Here is a 23,498-nt window from a genome sequence, read left to right as displayed (position 1 = left end):
ATTGTGTTTTTGTGTTACAAAACAAGAAGAGTTCCCAGATGGTACAGTGGACACATGTGTACCATCTGTACCACCGGGCGATCGTGTACGACGGGCGATCGTGGCTCAAGAGTTGGGCGTTCACCTTGTAATCGGAAGGTTGCCGGTTCGAGCCCCGGCTTGGACAGTCTTGGTCGTTGTGTCCTTGGGCAAGACACTTCACCCGTTGCCTACTGGTGGTGGTCAGAGGGCCCGGTGGCGCCAGTGTCCGGCAGCCTCGCCTCTGTCAGTGCGCCCCAGGGTGGCTGTGGCTACAATGTAGCTTGCCATCACGTGTGTGTGAATGGGTGGATGACTGGATATGTAAAGCGCTTTGGGGTCCTTAGGGACTAGTAAAGCGCTATATAAATACAGGCCATTTACCATTTACCATGTGTGATTCCTGTGATTAAAGCATCTTTCTTTCAGCTTAACGAGTGAACCGTCAGCTCGTTCAAACACACGTTAAAGTCCGTTTGGCTCGACACCACCGAACAAAGGCAGCAATATAACATAGATAACATTAACAGTGCAGTGAATCCTGCTTGTGCCGTGATATTCAGGACTGCAAACCGAGCAGCATCACTGACTTTCAGCTTGTTGTGTTTGTGGATATATGACTGACTTTAATTATCCATAAAATCATCACATTCTCTGTAAGATTAAAGTCAACTATTGAACGGCATATATTTTAAAGTAAAGGCTTTAAAACCAAGTTAGTACAAACATCGCTAATGTCACATAACTTTCCCGACATGTGGCCAACAGTAATGTTTTAATGTTCTTCATTATAAAAACATTTGCGCATAAATAAGTGACATAATATTCAGTACTTACTTCTGAAAGTTTACTCTTCGGCGGCTCCACTTCCGCCGTTTTTTTTGGCAAAATTATCCACACCACCCACGCGGTATGAAATCTGGGATATGTTGGGCCATGAAGGCTACACCAACCCATCCTTAAAATTCTGGGAAATTAAGGACGCATTTGAGGGCCGCATTTCGAGCAGCCTTTGAATTGGGACAGCCTTCGTCGTGTCGCTGTGACGTAATCGGCCTTAAAATGCGGCCTTTAAGGCTGCAGACCCTGACCCTGGGATACAGCCCAAAATCCGGTCATTGGTACTTCCTGGCTTGTGTAGTTACTAGGTAACAAAAGCTCAACACTGCCCCTAGCGTCCTGGAGCACTTCCGTTGTGTTTTGGAATTTGCATGTGTTTTGGGGTTTGCAAGTGTTTTGGAGTTTGCAAGTGTTTTGGAGTTTGCATGTGTTTTGGAGTTTGCATGTGTTTTGGAGTTTGCAAGTGTTTTGGAGTTTGCAAGTGTTTTGGAGTTTGCATGTGTTTTGGAGTTTGCAAGTGTTTTGGAGTTTGCATGTGTTTTGGAGTTTGCATGTGTTTTGGAGTTTGTACGTGCTTTGTCTCTAGGGGCCACCGTATTAAATAACTTAAACGGCTAAATTCCAGCCTGAACAGTTATTGGTTGAGCTTTACATAACTTCCACTTACTACACGGACCGAATGAAGTGGAGCGTACAGCGTGCAGAGATGCGCCCGGCTGAGCTATCCCCAGTATGACCATGGAGGTGACAAGCACGGGCGGCAGGCACAACCCGCTGGCAACTGCCAGCTTTTTTTCAAGAGTTTTTTTGTGGTAAGTGTGATTTCACGGCGTGATCTAACTCTGACCGAGCGGTGAGGTAATCAGTTAAGAACAACAAACTGCTGATTTCATGCATACATGTTTGTATATCGTTTTAATTGTGGTTTTTCTGAGTTAACTAGAACTATGAACCCGTTTACAAGGGGATTTAATCTGTGCCAGGATGCATTTTTAATTGAAAAAAATAGTTTCTCATAACTTGATCACGCATTGAAAAATCAATAGGATTAGCCCATCCCAGCAATGCTGTGCCCCACGGACCACATGAGGCAAGCAAGAAATACTTCAGAATTTATTCAAAAGCCGGTGTTTACATGCTTCAGACCATAATAGTGGAAACTGAGACTGATTACTTTAATTCAAAGTGGGTAGAATCACTTCCATACACTGAAAAAACAAAACAAAACAAAAAACTCCTGGGTTATTTTATTAGGTCATAAAAAATACTAAATCTACAGAAAGTATGTGCAGCTTTTCGCTGTGTGTATTATTTCTGTGCATTTATTTGTGGAATAGATTTTGAACAGCAGAGTTGAGTCAGGTAGCTCTGGACTTGTTTGAGTTTTTCAACCATAACTCATGAATGGGAAAAGCAATTGTAGGCTTTAATGTAGCCCTCATGGTTTAAACTGGCTTAATACATAGTATGAGTACCACACAAACAAATACTACATAGATATGTGGTTGGTCTTTTGATGTCTATATTGAAAGCATTGAGTAACTGAGTAATAACTCACCTTCAGAATGTTCAAAGTGCACTTCTTTCTAGATACCAAGGGAGGCTTCACTACACATGACCAGAGAATTATTAAACTGGGAGAAGCAGAAAACTTTGCTATGTTGTTTCTGATACGTCTGCTTTTCCCCTCTGCTAACCTGACATACACTGAATGTCATACACTGAGACACCAGGCTATGCAAACAGGTGCTTATTAACAGGTGCTTTTACTGCCAGAAAAACACAGAGTTAAATTAAGATGAACTGTCCCATTATACTGTTTTTTTATTCTCTTAAAGTTAAAGTTGGGTGTTTTTTTATTGTTAGTATTTTTTTGAAAAACGTGGTGGATATGGGATGGTGTGTGTGTGAGTGTGTGTGTCCAGGGAAGGCGGACTTTGACGGGCATGCTAATGTGTGTGATTTAAGCCAAGTTGATCTGTAAAGCTAATTTTTTAAAACCCAGACATCAGTAAAATATCATAAGTACAAAAAGCCGAGCAAACTTTTTTTGCTTTTTATCGTGGGGTATCGTGTGTAGAATTCTGAGGTGGAAAATGAATCGAATCCTTCTTTTGGAATAAGGCCGAAATATGGAAAAATGAGGGACAGGTGAAGCGCCATGAATACTTTCTGTCTTTCTATTTCAGCTGGTTAACCCCTTTGCTGCAGCTTGGCCAAAAGCGAAGACTTGAGGAAAATGATATGTATAGCATCCTTAAAGAGGATCAGTCTGAAGCCCTGGGAGAGGAGCTACAGAGGTACTACACTGCTGTGTTGCATTATTGGATCACTAACAAAAGTCAAATCTGAGAGACTGAGAAGATGATGGCTCAGACATAGGTCCTTACAATTTTCTATGACCAGTTTGAGAAGAGATTTATTTTTGAGTCAATGAGTAATGTGGTTATGCATACTACCCAAATAACCCATTTCACAACATGTGATTTAGTCAAATATTGCCTTGAATAACATTAAAAAATTCTTCTACCCAGGAAAGTTATGGGTTAAGACCCTATGGTTTTGTTGTCACTTCCTTTACATGTAGCTGGATGGTTGGCCTAGCACCAGAGGTTTTTGAGCTCTTGATCACTTTTAGTACTATTTATGAACTGGTCTTTTAAGCAGTCCAGAAGAAGAAGCAGCGTTGTTATCTATTTATGATGCAAAAAAAGTCATTTCTGGCCAGTCTACCACAGTAGAATAATACCCCAAAATATTTTTCTGGAGTCTGCCATCTATTGATGATATTTCTGTTTGTATTCACCTCTTCAGGGGTTCATTTCCCTTGGTGAATTGTACAAATATGATCTGTAGACAAGCAGGTAGCTGTTGGTGCTTTGCCAGGAGAGACTGCATGCTTGTTCAGTAGCTGTGTGTTTCTTTGAATTGCCAGGGAGTGCTGCCGTAGTGTGAGTCACACCTGATGTGTTATTCTGACAGGTCAATCTACTTATTCCTGTTTGATGTATTAACTCCTTTCACAACAGGCCAAACCCAACCTTAGGCCTCCCTGAAACATGCCGATGCTCCCAACAGGCATCCTGTCACTAAAAATAACACTAAAAGTTCAACAGAAAGAGCTGTAATAAAGCTCATTACTTTTAAATAATTCAGTTCCATTTTATCACAACAACAGCCAACTTAAAGCACCTTGTATTGTAAGGTAAGACCCCATAATACTACAGAGAAAACCTTAACAAGTCAGTGACCCCCTTTGAGCAAGCAGTTGGTGATGGTAGGAAGTCCACACTTAAATTTTGCTTTTATTTTTAACTTAGTTTTAATAGTTTTTAATAGTAATTGTTATAAAATTGTTAAAGAAGTAGCTTCTTTTTTGCCACACGTGTAAATGTTCCCAGCTCTCTCAGTCAGAAATGCTAACCAGCTCTCTGTGCCATTCATTTGATGAAGATGTAAGTGGCAGTGTCACTGGTGGATCATTGAATTGCTGTTTGCCATTCCATTAACCTGATACTTCTTGTAACAAATGAGTATGTTGCCACTGTGCGGCCGTATGGTTCTCATTTGGAAGGTTTATTTGCTAATGATTTTTTTAAAATGTTGGTGTGACTATATCCTAAATAGTTACATTGCCATTTGTTGTTCTAGATTGGTCTAAAGATCAATGTTGTGTCTAGATTGACATAAAATGTTGTTTGCTTAACTTCAACTTATAGTGTGTACTTCTGTTTGTACCAGAGAAGTTGTACCTTTCACAGTTACCTCATAGGTTAGCCTAATCTAATAATCTCCATGTTTATCTTGCAGATTTTGGGACCGTGAAGTTAGACATGCTACAAAGGAACTCCTGAAGCCAAAACTCACCAGAGTCCTTATAAAGTGCTATGGAAGGTCCTATGCAATGGCTGGGATATTTGTTTTTTTCCTGGTATGTCGACTGGTCATGTGGAGGTGTCAGATGAGTTATTTGTAATGAAATAATAAGCATGCTAATGTACTCAGAGACCTTTCTTGTAACAAAAATTGGCTCAAATATCTAGCAGCCATTTGAACCCATTTCCTAAAGTCTGGGAAAAGATGAATGTAAGCTTGCATTCATTGTCTTTGTCATAAAGGAGACAATCAAAGTGATCCAGCCACTTCTTCTGGGGAAGATAATCCTTTTCTTTGAGAATGGTGACCCCGATGATCAGAGAAGTCTTGGCATGGCGTATGTTTACGCTGCTGCGATGTCCATCTCCACGCTTGGACTGACTATCCTCCAACATCTCTACTACTATCATGTCCTAAGAACAGGCATGAGGATTAGAGTGGCTATGTGTCACATGATCTACAGGAAGGTCAGTGAAAAATCTGTACAAATGAAGAGTTGTCAGCTTATCTCTGTCAGAAATATGTTCCGATGGATCCATCTATACTTGTCGGTGTTGTGAAAATTGTTTTTTGAGCAGTTAAGTAAAATTCCTCTCATCAGGCTCTCAGACTCAGTGCTAAATCCATGGGACAAACAACCACTGGGCAAATAGTGAACCTCCTTTCAAATGATGTTAATCGTTTCGATGAGGTAAGAGAATCATGTACTCAAACACATGATGAGATTATTTAATTGTATTTGATGACATTTTTAAACCAAGTTGTGCCCTTAACATCAAGATCTTCACACAGATTTGTAAAAAATTGTAAGGTTTGGACAAGTTGTCCAGCATGTTTTCTGCACGTCAACAATCATGCTCTCTATAGATTACACTTAATCTGCACTACCTGTGGGTGGGACCTCTCCAAGCAGTGGTGATCATTGTTTTCCTTTGGTATGAGATCGGTGCCTCGTGCCTGGCAGGTGTAGCAGCCATCGCACTCATGATGCCGATACAAACCTGGTTTGGAAAACTCTTTGGCATCTTCAGGTATGGACGAAGAATACAGAAGCTGGACATTATTGTTTCTGACGATAACGTTCTTTTATTATGCGCATTGTCTGCCTGTTTTTATACAATTTTGATTAGATGGTTTTTTTAGCCTCTAATGGACACAGTGTAAATGGTGCTTATATTTGCAGGAGCAAAACAGCAGTCCTTACTGACAACAGAATCCGTATCATGAACGAAGTGGTGTCTGGTATCAGGATAATCAAGATGTATGCCTGGGAGAAACCGTTCTCAGCTCTGGTGACTGAAGTCAGAAGGTAAGAACTACAGGTTTTATGAAGAATCAGCTAATTTTTTAGAGGAATTTCTTCTTCTTATAATGTGCTCCCATAATAATTATGAGTATAAACAGTGAATCAAAAACTGTCAAAATAAATATTTTAATAAACTGACTCGTCATCCTGCAGTTTTATGATTTGGAACGACCAATATGATTAATGCTTCGACACATGTGGAAATGAAATGAACTGAAAATATCAGACATGTCTTTAGCTGTCTTTTAAAATAGTGAACAGGACCGATAAACTTCAGGGGCATAAAGAAAGATCATACCACAGATCAGGCTTGCTCCATCAGCCCAGGAACTTTTCTCATTTGCCAAACGAATGAGAAATGTAGGGTTCACATAATGTGTGGTTTGTCTGGAGGCGGAGATCCATGTTGAACCACTGTGCTCTTCTGGAACAGCGGAGAACTGGTCCTATACATGTAAAAATCAAAGGAACACTTTTTGATGAGATTATAGCATCAAGTCAGTTAAACTTATGGGAATAATACAAACTGCTAAGTACCATTTTGAGCTGCTGCAGTGATATTTCAACAAAATATATATTTTTCAGCTCTATAGGTTGATAATTTTCATTTCGATGAAACAATCTGACATCCTTTCATTCCTTACACAATACACAGTCCATAGTGTAGTCAGCATTGATATCCAGCATGATTTTTCCTATATTTTTTTAGTTAGAGTATACAGTTGAAAACATCCTTTGGTGTGCCTAATGTTTTATGTGTGCTTATGAGTCTCCTCATCAACAAGAACAAAGAGCTTGAGCATATAAAGTTAGGCATGTCTGGGAAAATGTAAAGAGATTTCATTAATAGCATGATCTGTATTGGATTTTCTTATCTCTGCAGAGCTCATCAATTTCTTTAAATCACTGCAATCACAGTTTTTTCTGGTAACCTCTTAGGGCCCATGGGAGTTCATATGGATTAGCTACAAGAAGAATTAATCAGAATTAACAACAAGGAGAATTCCTTATTGCTTTGATGTACTGCTCTTAAAGAACAGCTTAGATTTGTATTAATTCATTAATCCTCAACTTTCTCAGCATTGATGTCTGGTTAATGATAATCCTTTATGTTTGCTCTGCACTTTATATGTTAACTGTCACTTATTGTTCCCATCAACACCTTCTGAGATTCTTTGAAAGAAACCCACTCAAAATCAGTCCTTGTGACATCAAGCAGTAATCCATTGTAGCCTTCAAAACTTTCCATCCATCTTCAGCTTAAATGTACTTAGAATAACCACAGAGGAAATTTGTCACTACTAGTGACCAGCATTGAATGGGAGGCTCTGCCTTCTTCATTCTGATTTTAAATACTTACCACGTGTAAGTCAGAAGTCTCTATTGGGGTGATATGGTATAAAGAGGTTTGCTTTACAGAAGCCAGTATTTTAATATTGGCCATGTACAGACAGAGAGTGAGGAAGTCGGTGAAGCTTGAACTTTTGGTGTGGATTATACAACAGCTCAACATTATTTTTCTGTGTGAAAACTTGGGTTGCATTGTAGTCATGATTAATTCAGGGTTACAGTTTCAGGAAGAAAAATGTTTTACAGTCAACCTTCAAGTCTCAATGAGTCTTTGATAATAAAGACTTCTTAAGATATCCACAGTTACAAAACTACTAAATATGTAGTAAATATGAAGTAATGTGTACATTTGGATTCTAACACAGGGTTGATTTATGGTGAAATGGTTTGTCTATTTTTATATTTTAAATGGATTTTAAGTTGTTTTTTTTTTTTTAATGATTTGTAGAGAAGAGACAAAACCCTTCATCTTGATCAAAACACAAAACAAAGAACGTTACGTTCTTTCCGTCAAGCGCAAGGCCTCAGGCTTCGGGGCCTCTGCAGATGCTGAATCATTACATTCTTGTGAGAGGCCCCGCACTGAATGTCCTTAGAGGCCGTACCAAAGCTTTCGACAAACAATTTTTTTTAAAGCTGTTTTGCTAATGTTCTAAAGTAAGGTCAAATCTATAATTAACTGTCATTTTCTGCTGAGTCAAGCTAAATGTATTCCCAGTATTAGCATTCCATCATTACCAAACGATATGTTGACGCTATGCTGGACTGAGCCTTTGGTCAAGCAAACTAACACATGATCTTGGTGTTGCATGAGATACATGCAACACCAAGATATATTGCCAAAAGTTCTTGCTCGTTTGCCTTCACACGCATATGAAATTGAGTGACATCCCATTGTTAATCCATAAGGTTTATTATGATTTAGGAGTATATTTATGGGAATTTTTAACCATTTTTCCAGAAGTGAGGTCAGACACTGATATTGGATGAGAAAGTCTGGCTCACAGCCTCCGCTCTAATTATTCCCAAAGATGTTCTGTCAGGTTTAAGTCAGGACTCTGTGCAAGCCAGTCAAGTTATTTCACATTAGACTCATTGATACATGTTTATTTGGATGTTGTTTTCTGCACTGTTGCACAATGATGTTGGAACAGGAAGAGGCCGTCCTCAAACTGTTCCCACAAGGTTGGGAGCATGAAATTGTCCAAAATGTCTTGTTATGCATCAAGAGTTAGTTTCACTGGAACTAAGATGAGCCCAACTCCTGAAAAACAACTCCAGATCTCACCGCTCCACCAAATTTTACACTTGGCACAATGTAGTCAGGCAAGTACTGACAGACTCGATACACGTACACTACCGGTCAAAGGTTTTAGAACACCCCAATTTTTCCATTTTATAATTGAAAGTTATGCAGTTTAATGTTGCATTGCACTCTGAAGTGAAAGCATAGTACAAATAAGCAATTCAAGTAAAACAATTATCATGGAATCAATTTATAGACCAAAATGTATTCTATAATTCCACCTTTGGCAGCTGAACACACCCGTGGCATTCTTTCTACAACAGAGATCAAATATTCTTCAGAAAGTTCTTCCCATATCGGTTGCAGAGGTTCCCATAAATGTGTGGCACTTTTAGGTTGCTCTGCTTTCACTCTTCTGTCCAGTTCATCCCAAACCAGCTCGATGGGGTTTAAGACTGGAGACCACTCCATGTTTTCCAGCTTACCATCTTGTTCTTTGTTCCTGAGGTAGTTCTGGCATAGCTCGGACTTTTGTTTTGGGTCATTATGTTGCAATAGGATGAAACCCTGACCAACTAGAGGGTATTGCATGGCGCTGCAGAATGCTGTGTTAGCCATTTTGGTTCAGGGTGCCTCTCACTCTGTACAAGTCACCGAGCTGGAATCCAGCAAAACAGCCCCAGACCATCACACTTCCTCCTCCATGTTTGACAGTTGATGCCACACACTGTAGAGCCATCCTTTCGCGTACGAAGATCCTGCGTGATGAACCGGTGATTTCAAATTTTGATTCATTGCTCTATAATACCTTCTTCCAGTCTTCAGTAGTGCAGTGGCGATGTTTCATGACCCAGGCAAGCCTCTTTGTCTTATTCTGACGTCTTAGCGATGGCTTTCTTCCTGCAGCTTGTCCTGTCAAACCTGCAGCTCGAAGTCTTCTCTTCACAGTTGAAACTGAGACTTACTATGACCATTATTAAGCTGTGTTTAAAGCTGTTGCCCTGTTAGCCACTGATCACGGAAGCTGTTAACTCTCAGAAACCTTTTTCTCACCACAAACTACTTTTTGCAGTACAGTGCTGTTCAGCTGATGCTCACGAGGGCATGGTACCACAGTGTGTTCCAACACTGCTTTCATGCAGGCAGAGGGGGTTGTAAGTAATCCAGAAAAGCTGGAACACCTGTAAGAATTAGTAGCACCAGCTTTCAAGACCTGATCAACCTCCATTGCTGCACAACAGCTTTAAATTGTTAACCCATTTTGTGTTCCCTGAAAAATACCTTTTTGTATAATTTTGAAATGTACATTATTTTTCATTTTTTTCGAGAGTAAAAAAGGGTTATATAAGAATCAGTCCATTTACCATCCAGTGACCCTGTTCGGTGATTTTACGTTGCCTACTGTACCACTTCCTGGCAAAAAAGCAGAAAACTCAGAACCACTGTACTGCCAGATAAAAAAAAGTTTAATGCAATTTGTAGAAGCACAGCGAGGATAAACTTGACCTACGTGTATCGACTAGAGAAACTTCACGAGGGTCTAACATTCAAACTGGGAAGCTTAAATACAAACTTAAAAAGACAATAACAACCACCTGTGTGAGAGGAAATAAAAAAAACAAAACAAGAAGCATCACTGTAAATATATCAAGAATCACATATTATACGTGATAAACCTTGTTAACTCAATCTTTGTAGGCTAATAAATATAAGACCACAAAATACAAAAAATGCACAGAAAATATGTGATAAAGACATGAAAACTGTGGGAAGGAAAAACACAGGAAGGAAGCTCTGGGAGAACCAGGTTCAGGGAGGGGCAGCCATCTGGTGCAATTGGTTGGGGGTTAGGGGAGGAAGACAGGATAAAGACATGGTGTGGAAGAGAACCAGAGATTAATAATAACTAATGATTAACTCTAGAGTGGTGTATAAACAGAGGGTGAAAAGAGGTTAGTGAAGAAGAAACACAAGCATAAATTAGGTAGGTTTCAGGGCCAGGGTCACCTGATCCAGCCATAACTATGAACTTTATCAAAAAGCAAAACTTTAATGCTAATCTTGAAATCCAAACTGGGGGCTGGTTCAACAGAAAAGGGCCCTGAAAGCTGAAGTCGCTCTATCTACTACAATAACCAAGGAACCACAAGTAAGCCTGCAGTCTGAGAGCAAAGTGCTCTATTGGGGTGATATTTAAGATAAGATGAGGCCTGATAGTTCAAGGTCTTGTATGTTAGTATGTCTTTGCACTCTTCATGGTCTGATGAAGAAAATAATTATTTAGACGTAAGTATTTCAGTTGTAGTCATTTGAGCATTCTTTTTTTTGACAGTGGTGTGACACTCTAAATAAAGTCTTCTGATTTTACATATTAAGCCTCCCTATGTTCTTCTTTACTCCTAGGAAAGAAATTCATCAGATATTAAAAAGCTCCTACCTGCGAGGACTCAACATGGCTTCATTCTTTGCCAGCAGCAAGATCACAGTGTTTGTCACCTTCACTGTCTACGCCCTCCTGGGCAACACCATCACTGCCAGCAGTGTGTTTGTCACTGCATCCCTGTATGGTACAATTAAGCTCACAGTGACCCTGTTCTTTCCTCTGGCCATTGAGAAATTGTCAGAGACTGTTGTGAGCATTCGCAGGATTAAGGTAATTCTGTTCTTTCATAAATTGGAATACAAGTAACAAAACCGTAGCTGATATCTGTCATTAGTACCATAATGACCGATTTACTACTTTTCTATTGTCTAAAAAGTTCAGAGAACTTTACATAACAAAAATCGTGTTGACTTAATGTTACGGGCTTCCCTGAGCCTGGTTCTGATGGAGGTTTCTTCCTGTTAAAATGGATTTTTTCCTTCCCACTCTCACCATGTGCTTGCTCATCTGAGTAATCTGATTGTTGGGACTTTCTCTGCATTGTTGTATTGTCTCTTTAGGTTACAATATAAAGCATGTTGAGGCAACTGTTGTTGTGATGCTTGTTTGGTGCTGTTGAACTAAAATAGAATTGAAATTCATGATGTTTTCCATCATGGAGAATCCATCTGTCAAATAGATCCTAAAGTGATGTCCAGATTGATTGCAGATATTGTAACTGTCCTGCAAAAAAATGGATAAAAGATTGGTGGTGACATCAGAACTCTTTTTAATCTTAAATGTAGTTGTTTCTAAATTTGTGGATAGGTAAAGCAAGAGAACTGTGCTAATTTAGTTTATGTTTCAAAGCACGTGTGTCCATTAAATATCTTTCAAGAATTTTCTCGTCCTGGAAGAGCTTGAAAGAAAAAATCTCGCACTGCCTTTGGAGGGAAAAATGGAGAACGCTATTGAAATTGAGGCACTGACCTGCTACTGGGATAAGGTAAATGTTAAAGTTTAAAACTCATATTGATAATGAGTCATCTTGCATAATTTTAAATTCAAAATTTGTGCATTAATTAATACATTCTTCTTCTTTTTTTTAGAGTTTGGATGCACCATCTCTGCACAATGTTTCCATCACAGCAGAGTCACACCAGCTTTTCACTGTGATCGGACCAGTGGGGGCCGGAAAGGTCCGCAACTGACTTACCATTTAGCCTTTAGGTCAGAACATTGAGTATCAAAATTGTGTTTTCAGGGTCACATGTTCATAACATCTGTGTTTTCTTCAGTCATCTCTGCTCAGTGCCATCCTGGGAGAGCTGCCTTATGACACAGGCACATTAAAGGTCATAGGTCAAATAAGCTATGCAGCCCAGCAACCCTGGGTGTTCCCTGGAACCATCCGCAGCAACATCCTGTTCGGGAAACAACTGAATCCTAAAAAGTATGAGAGGGTCCTCAGAGCCTGTGCTCTGAAGAAGGTGAGATATAATGCTGCAAGTTAACCAGTTCATGTTAGGCCAGCAGCTCAAGGCGAACCGCTCTTTACCCTCTGGTGTAAAATCTTACAAGGTGGGTTCCTACCTATAGAAAATGCTGATTAGCTCCAACAATATGATCAGATGACCTTGATAAAAGCCAGCAGCCTTCAAAAGTCAATTATAATCATATTGATTAATTGCATTGTTTGCTATAGTTTAGGAGCAAATTCTGAAATTTGACTTTGGGACGTCACATCTTTTCTTGAAAGTAAAGCAGTATTAGTTGTGCTTTTCTTTTATGTCTCATTTGAAGTACAGCTGTGGTCAGAAGTTTGCATGCACTCATCCCAGGCATGAATGTCATGGTTATTTAACTGTTCTTTTTCTATAGTGGAATGATTGTACAGCACACATCTTCAATAACTTTAAAACAAGTTTAAGCTTTTATTTGGGATTTTTTCTAATCTATGGATCAAAAATATACAAACAACCTCAAATATATACTCACCAATTTATTGGTGTTCATTTAGCTGTATTTAGTTCAATATCACTTTGCAAGTTGCTCTTCAAACAGACACTTTTGGAGGCCATCAATGATCTTCTGGTGGATTCTGTCTAGATATTTTGACCACTCTTCTTGGCAGTTTGTTTAAATTGGTTAGTTTCCTGGTATGGAGCTGGCCATCCTGGGAGAGCTGCCTTTGAAAGCCTCACCTTTGTTCCTCTAAATATATTGTGGTCTAACATCTCAGTCTTTCTCTTGTCTGACCATAAAACATTTTATCAGAAGCTATTTGTTTGTCCATGTGGGGGAACGGCAAATTTCAATCAAGCTTGAAGGTGTCGACTTTGGAGCAGGGCCTTTTTTCTGTACAATCGTTTCATTCTGGAAAAAGAACAATTCAAATAAATCATTAAAAACTCAAAATTATCATGACATTCATGCCCTTGATGATTGTAGGCAAGTTACGCCTCCATTGTTTCAAATTCAGGACCTGCAGCTGTTCCCAGATGGAGATCTGACACTGATCGGGGACAGAGGGGCCACACTCAGTGGGGGACAGAAAGCTCGTGTCAACCTGGCAAGGTACATGGACATCATGTAGTAAGAACGCTACCTAGAAGAAAACTTACACGTATTGTATCACCGTGACGCATTCAAATGTTAGTCTGAGTTTCTAAGGAACCTAAACTAGAGGCAACAAGTAGCTAGATGTTGGGGTGCATGTATTTTTACCCTGCATGCACACACTTGTGCTGTTACATTTGCTATAGTTTATGTGAAAGTTCAGTCTTTTTCCTGACAAATAAGATTCCCCCACTGTGTGTCCTTGTTTTCAGGGCTGTATATCAGGATGCAGACATCTACCTCCTGGATGACCCTTTAAGTGCTGTGGATGCAGAAGTTGGAAAACATCTTTTTGAGCAGTGAGTAATAAAGAGTTCGGTGCTAATTATCTGTATACCCTGATTAATAATGGTGTCGAGAATCGTGCTCATGCTCGACAGTACACACTGCATGATTGAAGTTCATGTGAACTGTTTTAATTCCATTCAGTTCAGTTTTATTTATATGGAACTATTTCAAAGCAACAGTCACAAACGTGCAGAAACCCCCTCTTATTTATCAAAATCAGGTGTATCTGTGGCCTGCTGAAGAACAAGTGTCGTATCCTCATCACACACCAGCTCCAGCATCTGAGGACGGCTGACCAGATCCTGGTCCTCAAGGAGGTTTGTCCCCCTTTATGCTGGTTTAAGTAGGCAGGGGATAAACATGTTTGCATTCACCAGTTATAGTTTGTTACTCTGAGGTGTGTAATCTCTGAGAGTGAGCTCCAGCACACGTTGATCTCCAGTCGTCAGGTGAGATTTCCGTTTCCAAATTGTTATTAATTTTTTAACTTACAACACAAAGTCTCTGGACCAGATGTGTTAATACAAAACTACTCAGTTACAGAAGTTAAGGAAACATATTCATTCAGATGAAAAATCAAATTCAGTTTGTCAAAAAACGCTTCAGCTGGAGGAAAGAGATCCAGCATTATGTAGAGTGATGTTGGGAGGTTTAGGTTTAGGTTAGCTTAGGTGACGAGCTGAAAAGTGTCAGGGATAAACAGGCAACGCGGCTTTGTGTACAGTTCCAATTAAATCTCCTTGATCCCCTTTTTAATGTGTTCCCCTTTGCTCACAGGTTCTGCATTTTGTAGAAGGAGCTTCACAACTGATTTTTAATGGTGGTTTTCCAATTTTCCAAATTCATAGAAATGATTTTCTCCGAAGGAAGGCGTTCCTTCAGATGAGCCTTTTTGACTTTTTTGTTATTAAGTACTGAAAAACACATTGTTGCTCATTTTCATTATTTGTTTCTCCAGGGTCATGTCATGGTCCAGGGAACCTACAGTGAGCTGCAGACCTCTGGCCTGGATATTGTGTCCCTGCTGAGAAGTGATGTGGAGGCACATTCAGTTGGGTCATGTTCGGTTGACCCAGACAAATTGTCTTTACGCAGCCAGTGGACGATTTGCTCACATGGGTCACACTGTTCTTCCAGCAGCCTCCTGCTACCAGACAGCAGCTGCACTGATCAGCTTCATGTAGGTATATTTCCAAAAGATTAGATTAAGAGTCCCCACATAAATGGCAGCATTTTGTAGTCACCTAATTACAAGGATGGACAGAGGTAGAAATGAATAGTTTGGGTTAAAATAGACCTGCAAGTCTATTATCACTAAACTTGTTTTATTGTTTTGCAGGTTGAAGTTGCTCAAACTATTACAGAAGAAACTCGAGCTGAAGGAAATGTTAGCGGCCATGTTTACCTTAAGTACTTCACAGCAGGCTGTAACACTTTGGTGTTAATGGTCATAATACTGCTCAGCATAATAGCTGAGGTAAGCCCCGACCCTACAACACCCTTCCTGCACTCTTTCTGTCTCCAGGTGTTACCTGTCTGTATTAACTGTTATCAGTATTAAATCCCTCACTGTACAATCATGTGGAAATGTCACAGTGACTCTAACCCAGGGGTGGGCAATCTCAGTCCACGAGGGTCGGTGTCCCTGCAGGTTTTAGATCTCACCTTGGGTAATCACCTGAATCACATGATTATTTCGTTACCAGGCCTCTGGAGAACTTCAGGACATGTTGAGAAGCTAATTTAGCCATTTAAATAAGCTGTGTTGGTTTGAGGACACATCTCAAACCTGCAGGGACACCGGCCCTCGTGGACTGAGATTGCCTACCCCTGCTCTAACCTGACTTAACCTTCCCACCCTCCCACACATTTCCTGCAACTTGGTTTCCTCATGCTGTGTTTCAAAAATTGATCTAAAGAGAGGTCCGTTTCAACAGGTTGCATATATCCTGCAGGACTGGTGGCTGGTATATTGGTAAGAACTTTACCAATGTGGATATTTTTAATGGCAAATACAGTATGCAATAGCTTAACTTTATACTGTTCATTTGACAGTTTTTTAAATGAAATTAGATCAGTTATCATTTCGTGTGTACCTGATTGAATTGTCTTGTCATCTGACAGGGCAGGGGAGGAGTTTTCTAACAGCACAGCCACTGCTGTTAGCGTGGACAGTGGAATGGATGTTACTAGCTCATTTCGAAAGTTTGATCTCACTTTTTACCTCGGTATTTATTCAGGTAAGCCTATAGTTATAGTAATACCTATAGTTCTTGTTAGAGTCTTCAGGTCTAATATCTAATATAGTCCTGCTGTGTTTACTTTTAGGTTTGACAGCAGCAGCTGTGGTCTTTGGTTTTGCCAGGAGTTTGGTGATATTTCACGGGCTGGTGAGATCAGCTCAGACTCTGCACAACAGCATGTTTAGTGCTGTTCTCCACACCCCGGTTACCTTCTTTGATGTCAACCCCATAGGTGAGGCCTACACAGAATTTATTTTAAATTTAAGAAAAAGCGTTGAATTACATCAGGGTATATCCTGCCTTATGCCTTTGACCGATTGGGAGTTTTGCCTATAGTTTTACAAATAACCCAGTCTATTTCTACCAGGAAGAGAACTGGAGTCAAAACACATCCCTGACATATTCCAGTGTTGTCTGAGTTCTCCAAGATGACATTGGCCTTAAACCTCTAAAAAAAGGTCTATTAAGTTCAGTTCAATCCAGTTTTATTCATACTTGGCACTCCAAGTTAGAACAGCCACATAAAGGTGCTTTGGGAGGGAAAAACTCTCTTTTAACAGGAAGAGATTCCTGGTAAAACCAGGCTCAGGGAGGAATGGGGATTTTCCTCCCCACTTTCACCGAGGTGCTTGTCATGAGGCAACGTTTCAATGAATGGTGAAAGCATTGATTTGTATGGTGTAAAGCTTCATGTTCAGAACATAGACAGCATAAAGATGGACGTAGTGATATCACCCACTGATTTTGGATTGTCCAGGTAGCTTCAATGTTAGCGTCTTGCTAGCATTAGCCCACTAGAGCATACAGTACACACTAAGAAAAAGGACAAAAATTACACTTGCCTACATCCTTAACATGATAATGGTGCTGGGTGCAGGGCTGACATATCTTTGCTTTTACTGATTGAATGATTTATAGTCTTCTCTTTATATAATGTTTCTGTTCCTTTTCCCTTGTTTCAGGTCGAATACTCAACAGATTTTCCAAAGATGTCAGCCAAATGGACTCCATGCTACCTATCACTTTTGTGGACTTCTATCAAGTGAAGACTACTATATGTGCTATATACACACAAGACTCACTTAAAAGGATCCTTCAGTAATTTGAGTATTTCTGATTATGCGATGTTGTTTTAGTTGTTTTTACAGAATGCTGGCGTTATCGCGGTGGCAGCCTCAGTCATCCCTCTCATCCTCATCCCTGTTGTTCCTCTCCTAATAATCTTTCTGTACTTGAGAAGCTTTTACCTCCGTACCTCACGTGATGTCAAACGTCTCGAGTCAACAAGTGCGCTTATTTTTATTACGATCCTATCATAAACTCATCATTTTAAACTGTAGGTTCAATGACGCTGGCTGTTTAACAGTTTCTCACAGCTAATCTTTTCCTACAGCGCGGAGTCCAGTCTTCTCCCACCTGTCCTTGTCTCTTCAGGGTCTTTCCACCATCAGAGCCCTCAAGGCTGAGGAGAGGTTAAAGAAGGCATTTGATGCCCATCAGGACCTGCATTCGGGTTTACTCTTTATGAACTCTTTATGGATGGTTAAAACTGAGATTTTCTAGCTGATTTTAAAGGAATTTCAAGCGATAAAGAAGACTACTCATAGTTCCAAGTAGAACTGGAATTCTGGATAATTTGCTCTCAGTCTGTCAATGAATACCTTCTGGGAGCATATTTGTAAAGGCATTTTCCCTCTTAAGAAAGGTTATCACAGGTCAATTCAAAGTTGATCATTTGCTCAACTATCTCTCCTAAGAGGCCTTGGGAAGATAAGCTATGCGTCTCCAGCTGAAAAATAGTTAAAAATGTTGTAAATCAGTAATGATAGTGGAATAATGATAGCGAAGAAGCCTGGAAGACTTTAATTCAGTTTTATTTATATGACAACAGTCACCTCAAGGTGCTTTATATTGTACAAATCGCTTTATAATAAATTACATGTGTGAGATATTTGGGTCTCATGAAATGTCTTGTAAAGTGAACCTGCTCAAAAGATTAACCTGGTCATCTTCTTTATAATGAAATGCATTTTTTCGTCTCGTTGCAGAGGCGTGGTTTTTGTTCCTGATGACCTCCCGCTGGTTTGCACTACGCCTTGACAGCATTTGCTCCATATTCATCACTCTCACAGCATTTGGCTGCGTCTTACTCAGACATGGTGAGGAACTAAAGCACCATGCAGACAAACTGTCTCACAACAGGTGCCTTATATTGTAAGGTAAAGAGTCTGTAACGATACAAAGAAAACCCCAACCATCAGAGGACCCTCTTAGAGCAAGCACTTGGCGACAGTGGGAAGGAAAAAATCCTTGATTTATTTTATTACAGCGATTATGTATGCTGTAGGTATTAAAGGTACTGTACAATGTTTTGAATATCAATCTATCAGACTCTAATTTGTACATGTAAATGGAGAGTCCTCTTCACACACTAAGGTTAGTTATGGAGTTCCACAGGGTTCGGTGCTAGGACCAATTCTGTTTATATTATACATGCTTCCCTTAGGCAGTATCATCAGAAGACATAGCATACATTTTCACTTCTATGCAGATGACACCCAGCTTTATATATCTATTAAGCCAGATAACACACACCAATTTGTTAAAATACAGGAATGTCTTAAAGACAAAGACTTGGATAACGTCTACTTTTCTGCTTCTAAATTCAGATAAAACTGAGGTTATTGTACTCACCTATAAAAATCTAACCCTCCAGTAACACTGAGGAATTTTGGAGTCATTTTTGACCAGGATATATCATTCAGTGCATATATGGTAAACAAACGTGTTGGACTTCCATTTGCGGAATCTGGTTCAAATTAAAAACATTCCGTTTAAGTGATGCTGAAAAACTTACTTCTAGGCTGGACTACAATTCCTTATTATCAGGATCTCCTAAAAACGTCCTAAAAAGCCTTGAGATGGTCCGCAATGCTGCAGCAAAGATACTGACAGGGACCAGACCAAGAGAGCACATTTCACCGACACTGGTTTTTCCTCATTGCATCCCTGTTAAATCCGGAATCGAATTTAACATACAAGGTCTGGAATAATCAGGCCCCATCTCATCTTAAAGACCTAATAGTACCCTATCAACCCATTAGAGCACTTCGCTCTCAGACTGCAAGCTTGTTTGTGGTTCCTAGAGTATTTAAAAGTAGAATGGGGGGCCGAGCCTTCAGTATTCAGGCCCCTCTTTTGTGGAGTTTGTATTCAGGACAGGGCTCTAGACTAACTTTTTGCCATGGGCGTACTCCTAACTTTAAAAAGTTAGGCGTACCGGCACAAAAGTTGGGCGCACACAAATTTTATAATAATTTATATAATATAATATAATGTGTTTTTCTGGATACACTGTGCTTTTTCAGCATTCAAAGATTGATGACACCGTGTCAGAGCACTGGCTATGAATTTCAGAAGGATCAGGCCTTAACTTAACAGGAAAAGTTAGCAATAGTTCTTTTCCTATTACAGCTACATCCACGTCTGTCGTGCCTAGGCTGCTCACTAGGGCTGGGTATCATCACTGATTTCTATAATCCATTCGATTCCGGTTTTCAAAGTCCCGATTCGATTCAACTTTTAGCCTCAGACAGTCAGAAATATTATAATTCTGATCATTTATCAGTACTGACTTCATCAGAATTGTGAACATCACAGCAGAGGCCTTTGTGTGAAAGTAACTGAGAATAAAACACAGATTTTCCTGGTCTGGCTTTTTATAGCAGATAACCTTAAAAATATTCTACAATGTTCTGCATATAAAGTTTAGATTTCTTCAGTATTGAACAACAGAAAAAATAGGCTTTCTTGTCCGAGGTCATTTAAGTGAAAAAAAGAAAAGAAAAAGACAGCAGCCACAGCGCTGTAAACAACGGTAGACTGGTGGGCAATAAGTGAATGAATAATACAGAAAACAGAGATTGGAGACGGGAAACTGTTCTTGAAGTACAGAGAGAGATAGAGAGAGAAAGAGCTAGCTGTGCATGAAGTGTGATTTTTTTTTTTTTTTTAATAGTCGTGGAAGCAAAACAGCAAAATTCATGACGACATTGATCAAATGTGAAGCGCAGTTTGCTGCTTCTTTTGCTGCTTGCTCGGTGAATTTTGGTTGGAGAGAGACAAAACCTGCAGCTCAGAATCAGCGCAAAAAGACGTAAACACAGTGCGGACCGGACGCATCAGAACCGCTAAGCTCCGACAGCGTGTCCGTCTACGGGCCGTCGGGTGAGAAAGCCGAGAAAGACAAAGTTGATTCTGATGCGTCGGTCCTCTGTGTTTACGTCTTTGTGTGGAATCCCTGTACCTGCTCTCATTTGCTGTTTGGTTGTTGTTGAAATGGTTTTGTGAGCTTTAATCTGAGAATCTGGCGTTTCTGGCAAAACACAGTTATATTTAAAAGTCGATTCAGGATTTAATGAATTGATATCGCTTTATTCAAGCTACTCACCTCCCACTTCCACCTGCACTTTCAACTGGACCACGGCCAATCAGAGAGGTCCCGCCCCTTACTATCTCTGATTGGTTTAGTCCACGATAGGGCAAAATGTGTGTCTGTTGTTGACCACAGGGAAGGTTGCAGATTTTTTTTTTTTTTTTTTTTTTTTTTGCTACCCGAACAGTTGGTCGCACAGGTGCAACCAATTTTTTTTTTTTTTTTTTTTTTTTTTTTTTTTTTTTAGTGGCACCACTGAAAATTTTGGTCGCATTTGCGACCAAATTGGTCGCACTCTAGAGCCCTGATTCAGGAGACAGACAAACTCTACTTTTAAGACTTTTTTTTTTATAAAGCATATATTTAGGGATGGATGAGTTGACCCTGAATTTTCCCTTAGTCATGTTGCAATAGCTCTAGGCTGCTGGGGGCTTCCCATGATGAGTCTTTTTCTTCACTCTTTATGTGCGTATACACCACTCAGCATTTATTCATTAGTTATTGTTCATCTCTGGCTCTGTTCCAGGGTGTGTCTTTGTCCCGTCTTATTCCCTGCACCCACAGTCAGTCATGGCAGATGGCTGCCTCTTCCTGACCTGGTTTTGCCAGAGGTTTCTTCCTATAAAAACGGAGTTTTTCCTTCTCACTGTCGCCAAAGGATTTGCTCGTGGGGGGTCACATGATTGTTGGGGTTTTCCTCTGTATTATTGTAGGGTCTTTACCTTACAATATAAAGTGCTTTGAGGCAATTGTTGCTGTGATTTGGTGTTATATAAATCAAATTGATGTGAATTGAATTGAATCTGTGCAACAGGTCAAGAATATATAATGTAGATTAATAAGATTTGCCATAAATGGACGTTTATTAAAACCTTTACTTAAACTATTAGAAATAAAGGAAAGAAAAACCAAACAGTTCCACAACTTTTAAACCAACCAGCCCCTTAGTGGGCTTGGGGTATTTAGCAAACTAAACACAATTAAATGTTTAATTTAACTGCATTTAGTTTGCTAAATACCCTAACCACACACAGTGAGTTAATGCAGAAGAAAGTCCTGAACTAGCCTCTGATTTCTGATCATGTTTTGGATCCATTAGGCCTGGAGGCTGGAGAGGTGGGCCTTGTGCTGACCTATGCTGTAACACTGATAGGAAACTTCCAGTGGACAGTGAGACAAAGTGCAGAGGTGGAGAACATGGTAAGAACTGAGTGATGACATTTTGTATTTCCAGTTTTTTTTGAATGAATGATGTTGATGAAAATGATGTTGGTGGGTGAAGATAAATGTACTTAATGGACAGTTACATGGAGCAAAGTTTCCATTTCCCTTAATCCTCTCAAATTTTGATCATACCTCATTTGTACAAAAACTTTGGACACTTGACTTCTGCACTTACAGTAAAGTATGCTGTACAAATTATAAAGCCCTTTGTAGGAAAGTTGGAATTTTCGGTTTTGGGGTTTAAAAAATATAAAAACATCCTGATGCCTATGAATGAACGTTAACATAGGCTACAAAAAGCATAATTGAAAAAGACCTCTTGGCTTTTCAGATGACATCAGTGGAGAGGGTGGTGGAGTACACTGAGCTAAAGAGTGAAGCACCCTTAGAAACTCAGAAGCGTCCTCCCCCTGATTGGCCGAGCCAAGGAATGATAACCTTTGATCGAGTGAACTTCTTTTATAGCAAGGATGGACCACCGGTCCTCAAAGACATCAACGCCACGTTTCAACCCAAAGAGAAGGTGACACATCGGTTTGTGGAGAACAGCTGGTTGGGGTCTGAGTGATGATCAGCTGTTGATGTTTTGTGTCCTGTGGGTCAGGTTGGTATTGTGGGTAGAACAGGAGCGGGGAAAAGCTCTCTGGTCTCGGCTCTGTTTCGCCTGGCAGAGCCCCAGGGAAAGATCTACATCGACGGTATTGTGACCTCTGAGATTGGCCTACATGACCTGCGCCAGAAGATGTCCATCATTCCTCAGGTACAACATCAGATGACACTTCAACTGCCTGAAGAAATACGTAGTTACAATCTCACTGTTACAATAATGCTATCCATTTCTGTTATTCTTCTATTAATTGAAACTGCTATATCATTTATTTTCAGTAAATTAAACTCAAAACACAGATTTTCAAAGTCATACGATACTGCGTGTCGTTTCCAAATCCATATCCGGTACATAGAATTAATGACGTAGCAGAGTCTACTGATTTTTCTCCCTGACTTCTCTCCCCTCTGCTCCCCAGGACCCAGTTCTCTTTACTGACAGTGTGAGGAAGAACTTGGACCCTTTCAACCAGCACACTGATGAAGACCTGTGGAAAGCTCTGGAAGAGGCTAGTATTTAATTAGCACACCCAGATTTGTCGTTACTGCCCACAGACCAGCTACAGGTTTCTCCTCTCCATGTTCACTGCAGGTACAGATGAAGTCTGTGGTGGAGGAGCTGCCTGGGAAGCTGGAGACTGTCCTGGCTGAGTCAGGCTCCAACTTCAGCATGGGCCAGAGGCAGCTGCTGTGCCTGGCCAGAGCAGTCCTGAGGAAGAATCGCATTCTCATCATCGACGAAGCCACGGCCAACGTTGACCCAAGGTCCTCCAGATACATTACCAGTACAGAGAGCTCCTAGACATCCAGGAGCTTTCTCAACACACTTTTCCCACATGATTCTCAAAGTGTTTTTCTTGTTGTTACTGCAGGACAGATGAGCTGATCCAGAAAACCATTCGGGAAAAGTTCAGAGACTGCACTGTGCTCACCATCGCTCATCGCCTCAACACCATCATAGACAGCGACCGTATACTGGTGACTCGGCTATTCCGACTGTAGCTTTTTAATAAATTCATACTGTTAGAGTACACAGATATGCAAAAAATGTTCCTGTGTTAACTGTTACACCACCGTATGTTTTC

General features: G+C 40.2%; 1 protein-coding gene across 1 annotated transcript in view; it reads left to right on the top strand.

The window, feature by feature from the left end:
• The first annotated feature begins 1,590 nt into the window (after positions 1-1,590).
• Positions 1,591-23,498, top strand: part of LOC146681547 (ATP-binding cassette sub-family C member 4-like) — a 22,633-nt gene continuing 725 nt past the window's right edge. Inside the window, exons 1-29 of the mRNA XM_085448783.1 lie at positions 1,591-1,670; positions 3,048-3,158; positions 4,669-4,789; positions 4,977-5,201; positions 5,336-5,425; positions 5,602-5,765; positions 5,918-6,043; positions 11,040-11,289; positions 11,897-12,004; positions 12,108-12,197; positions 12,297-12,488; positions 13,481-13,575; positions 13,830-13,916; positions 14,126-14,222; positions 14,864-15,085; positions 15,245-15,382; positions 15,843-15,880; positions 16,030-16,145; positions 16,234-16,380; positions 17,111-17,190; positions 17,285-17,435; positions 17,542-17,661; positions 18,197-18,307; positions 21,683-21,783; positions 22,139-22,330; positions 22,412-22,567; positions 22,833-22,922; positions 23,006-23,178; positions 23,286-23,391. Of these exons, the coding sequence (XP_085304909.1) occupies positions 1,591-1,670; positions 3,048-3,158; positions 4,669-4,789; positions 4,977-5,201; positions 5,336-5,425; positions 5,602-5,765; positions 5,918-6,043; positions 11,040-11,289; positions 11,897-12,004; positions 12,108-12,197; positions 12,297-12,488; positions 13,481-13,575; positions 13,830-13,916; positions 14,126-14,222; positions 14,864-15,085; positions 15,245-15,382; positions 15,843-15,880; positions 16,030-16,145; positions 16,234-16,380; positions 17,111-17,190; positions 17,285-17,435; positions 17,542-17,661; positions 18,197-18,307; positions 21,683-21,783; positions 22,139-22,330; positions 22,412-22,567; positions 22,833-22,922; positions 23,006-23,178; positions 23,286-23,391 (3,777 nt within the window). The remainder of the gene's footprint in view (positions 1,671-3,047; positions 3,159-4,668; positions 4,790-4,976; positions 5,202-5,335; positions 5,426-5,601; positions 5,766-5,917; positions 6,044-11,039; positions 11,290-11,896; positions 12,005-12,107; positions 12,198-12,296; positions 12,489-13,480; positions 13,576-13,829; positions 13,917-14,125; positions 14,223-14,863; positions 15,086-15,244; positions 15,383-15,842; positions 15,881-16,029; positions 16,146-16,233; positions 16,381-17,110; positions 17,191-17,284; positions 17,436-17,541; positions 17,662-18,196; positions 18,308-21,682; positions 21,784-22,138; positions 22,331-22,411; positions 22,568-22,832; positions 22,923-23,005; positions 23,179-23,285; positions 23,392-23,498) is intronic.

The sequence above is a fragment of the Copadichromis virginalis genome, linkage group LG23 (genome assembly GCF_057382275.1).
Source record: "Copadichromis virginalis isolate Kocher_CV1m ecotype Utaka linkage group LG23, C_Virginalis_male_GT1.1, whole genome shotgun sequence".
NCBI classification, from domain to species: domain Eukaryota; kingdom Metazoa; phylum Chordata; class Actinopteri; order Cichliformes; family Cichlidae; genus Copadichromis; species Copadichromis virginalis.
This window is presented reverse-complemented; position numbering and strand designations above follow the sequence as displayed.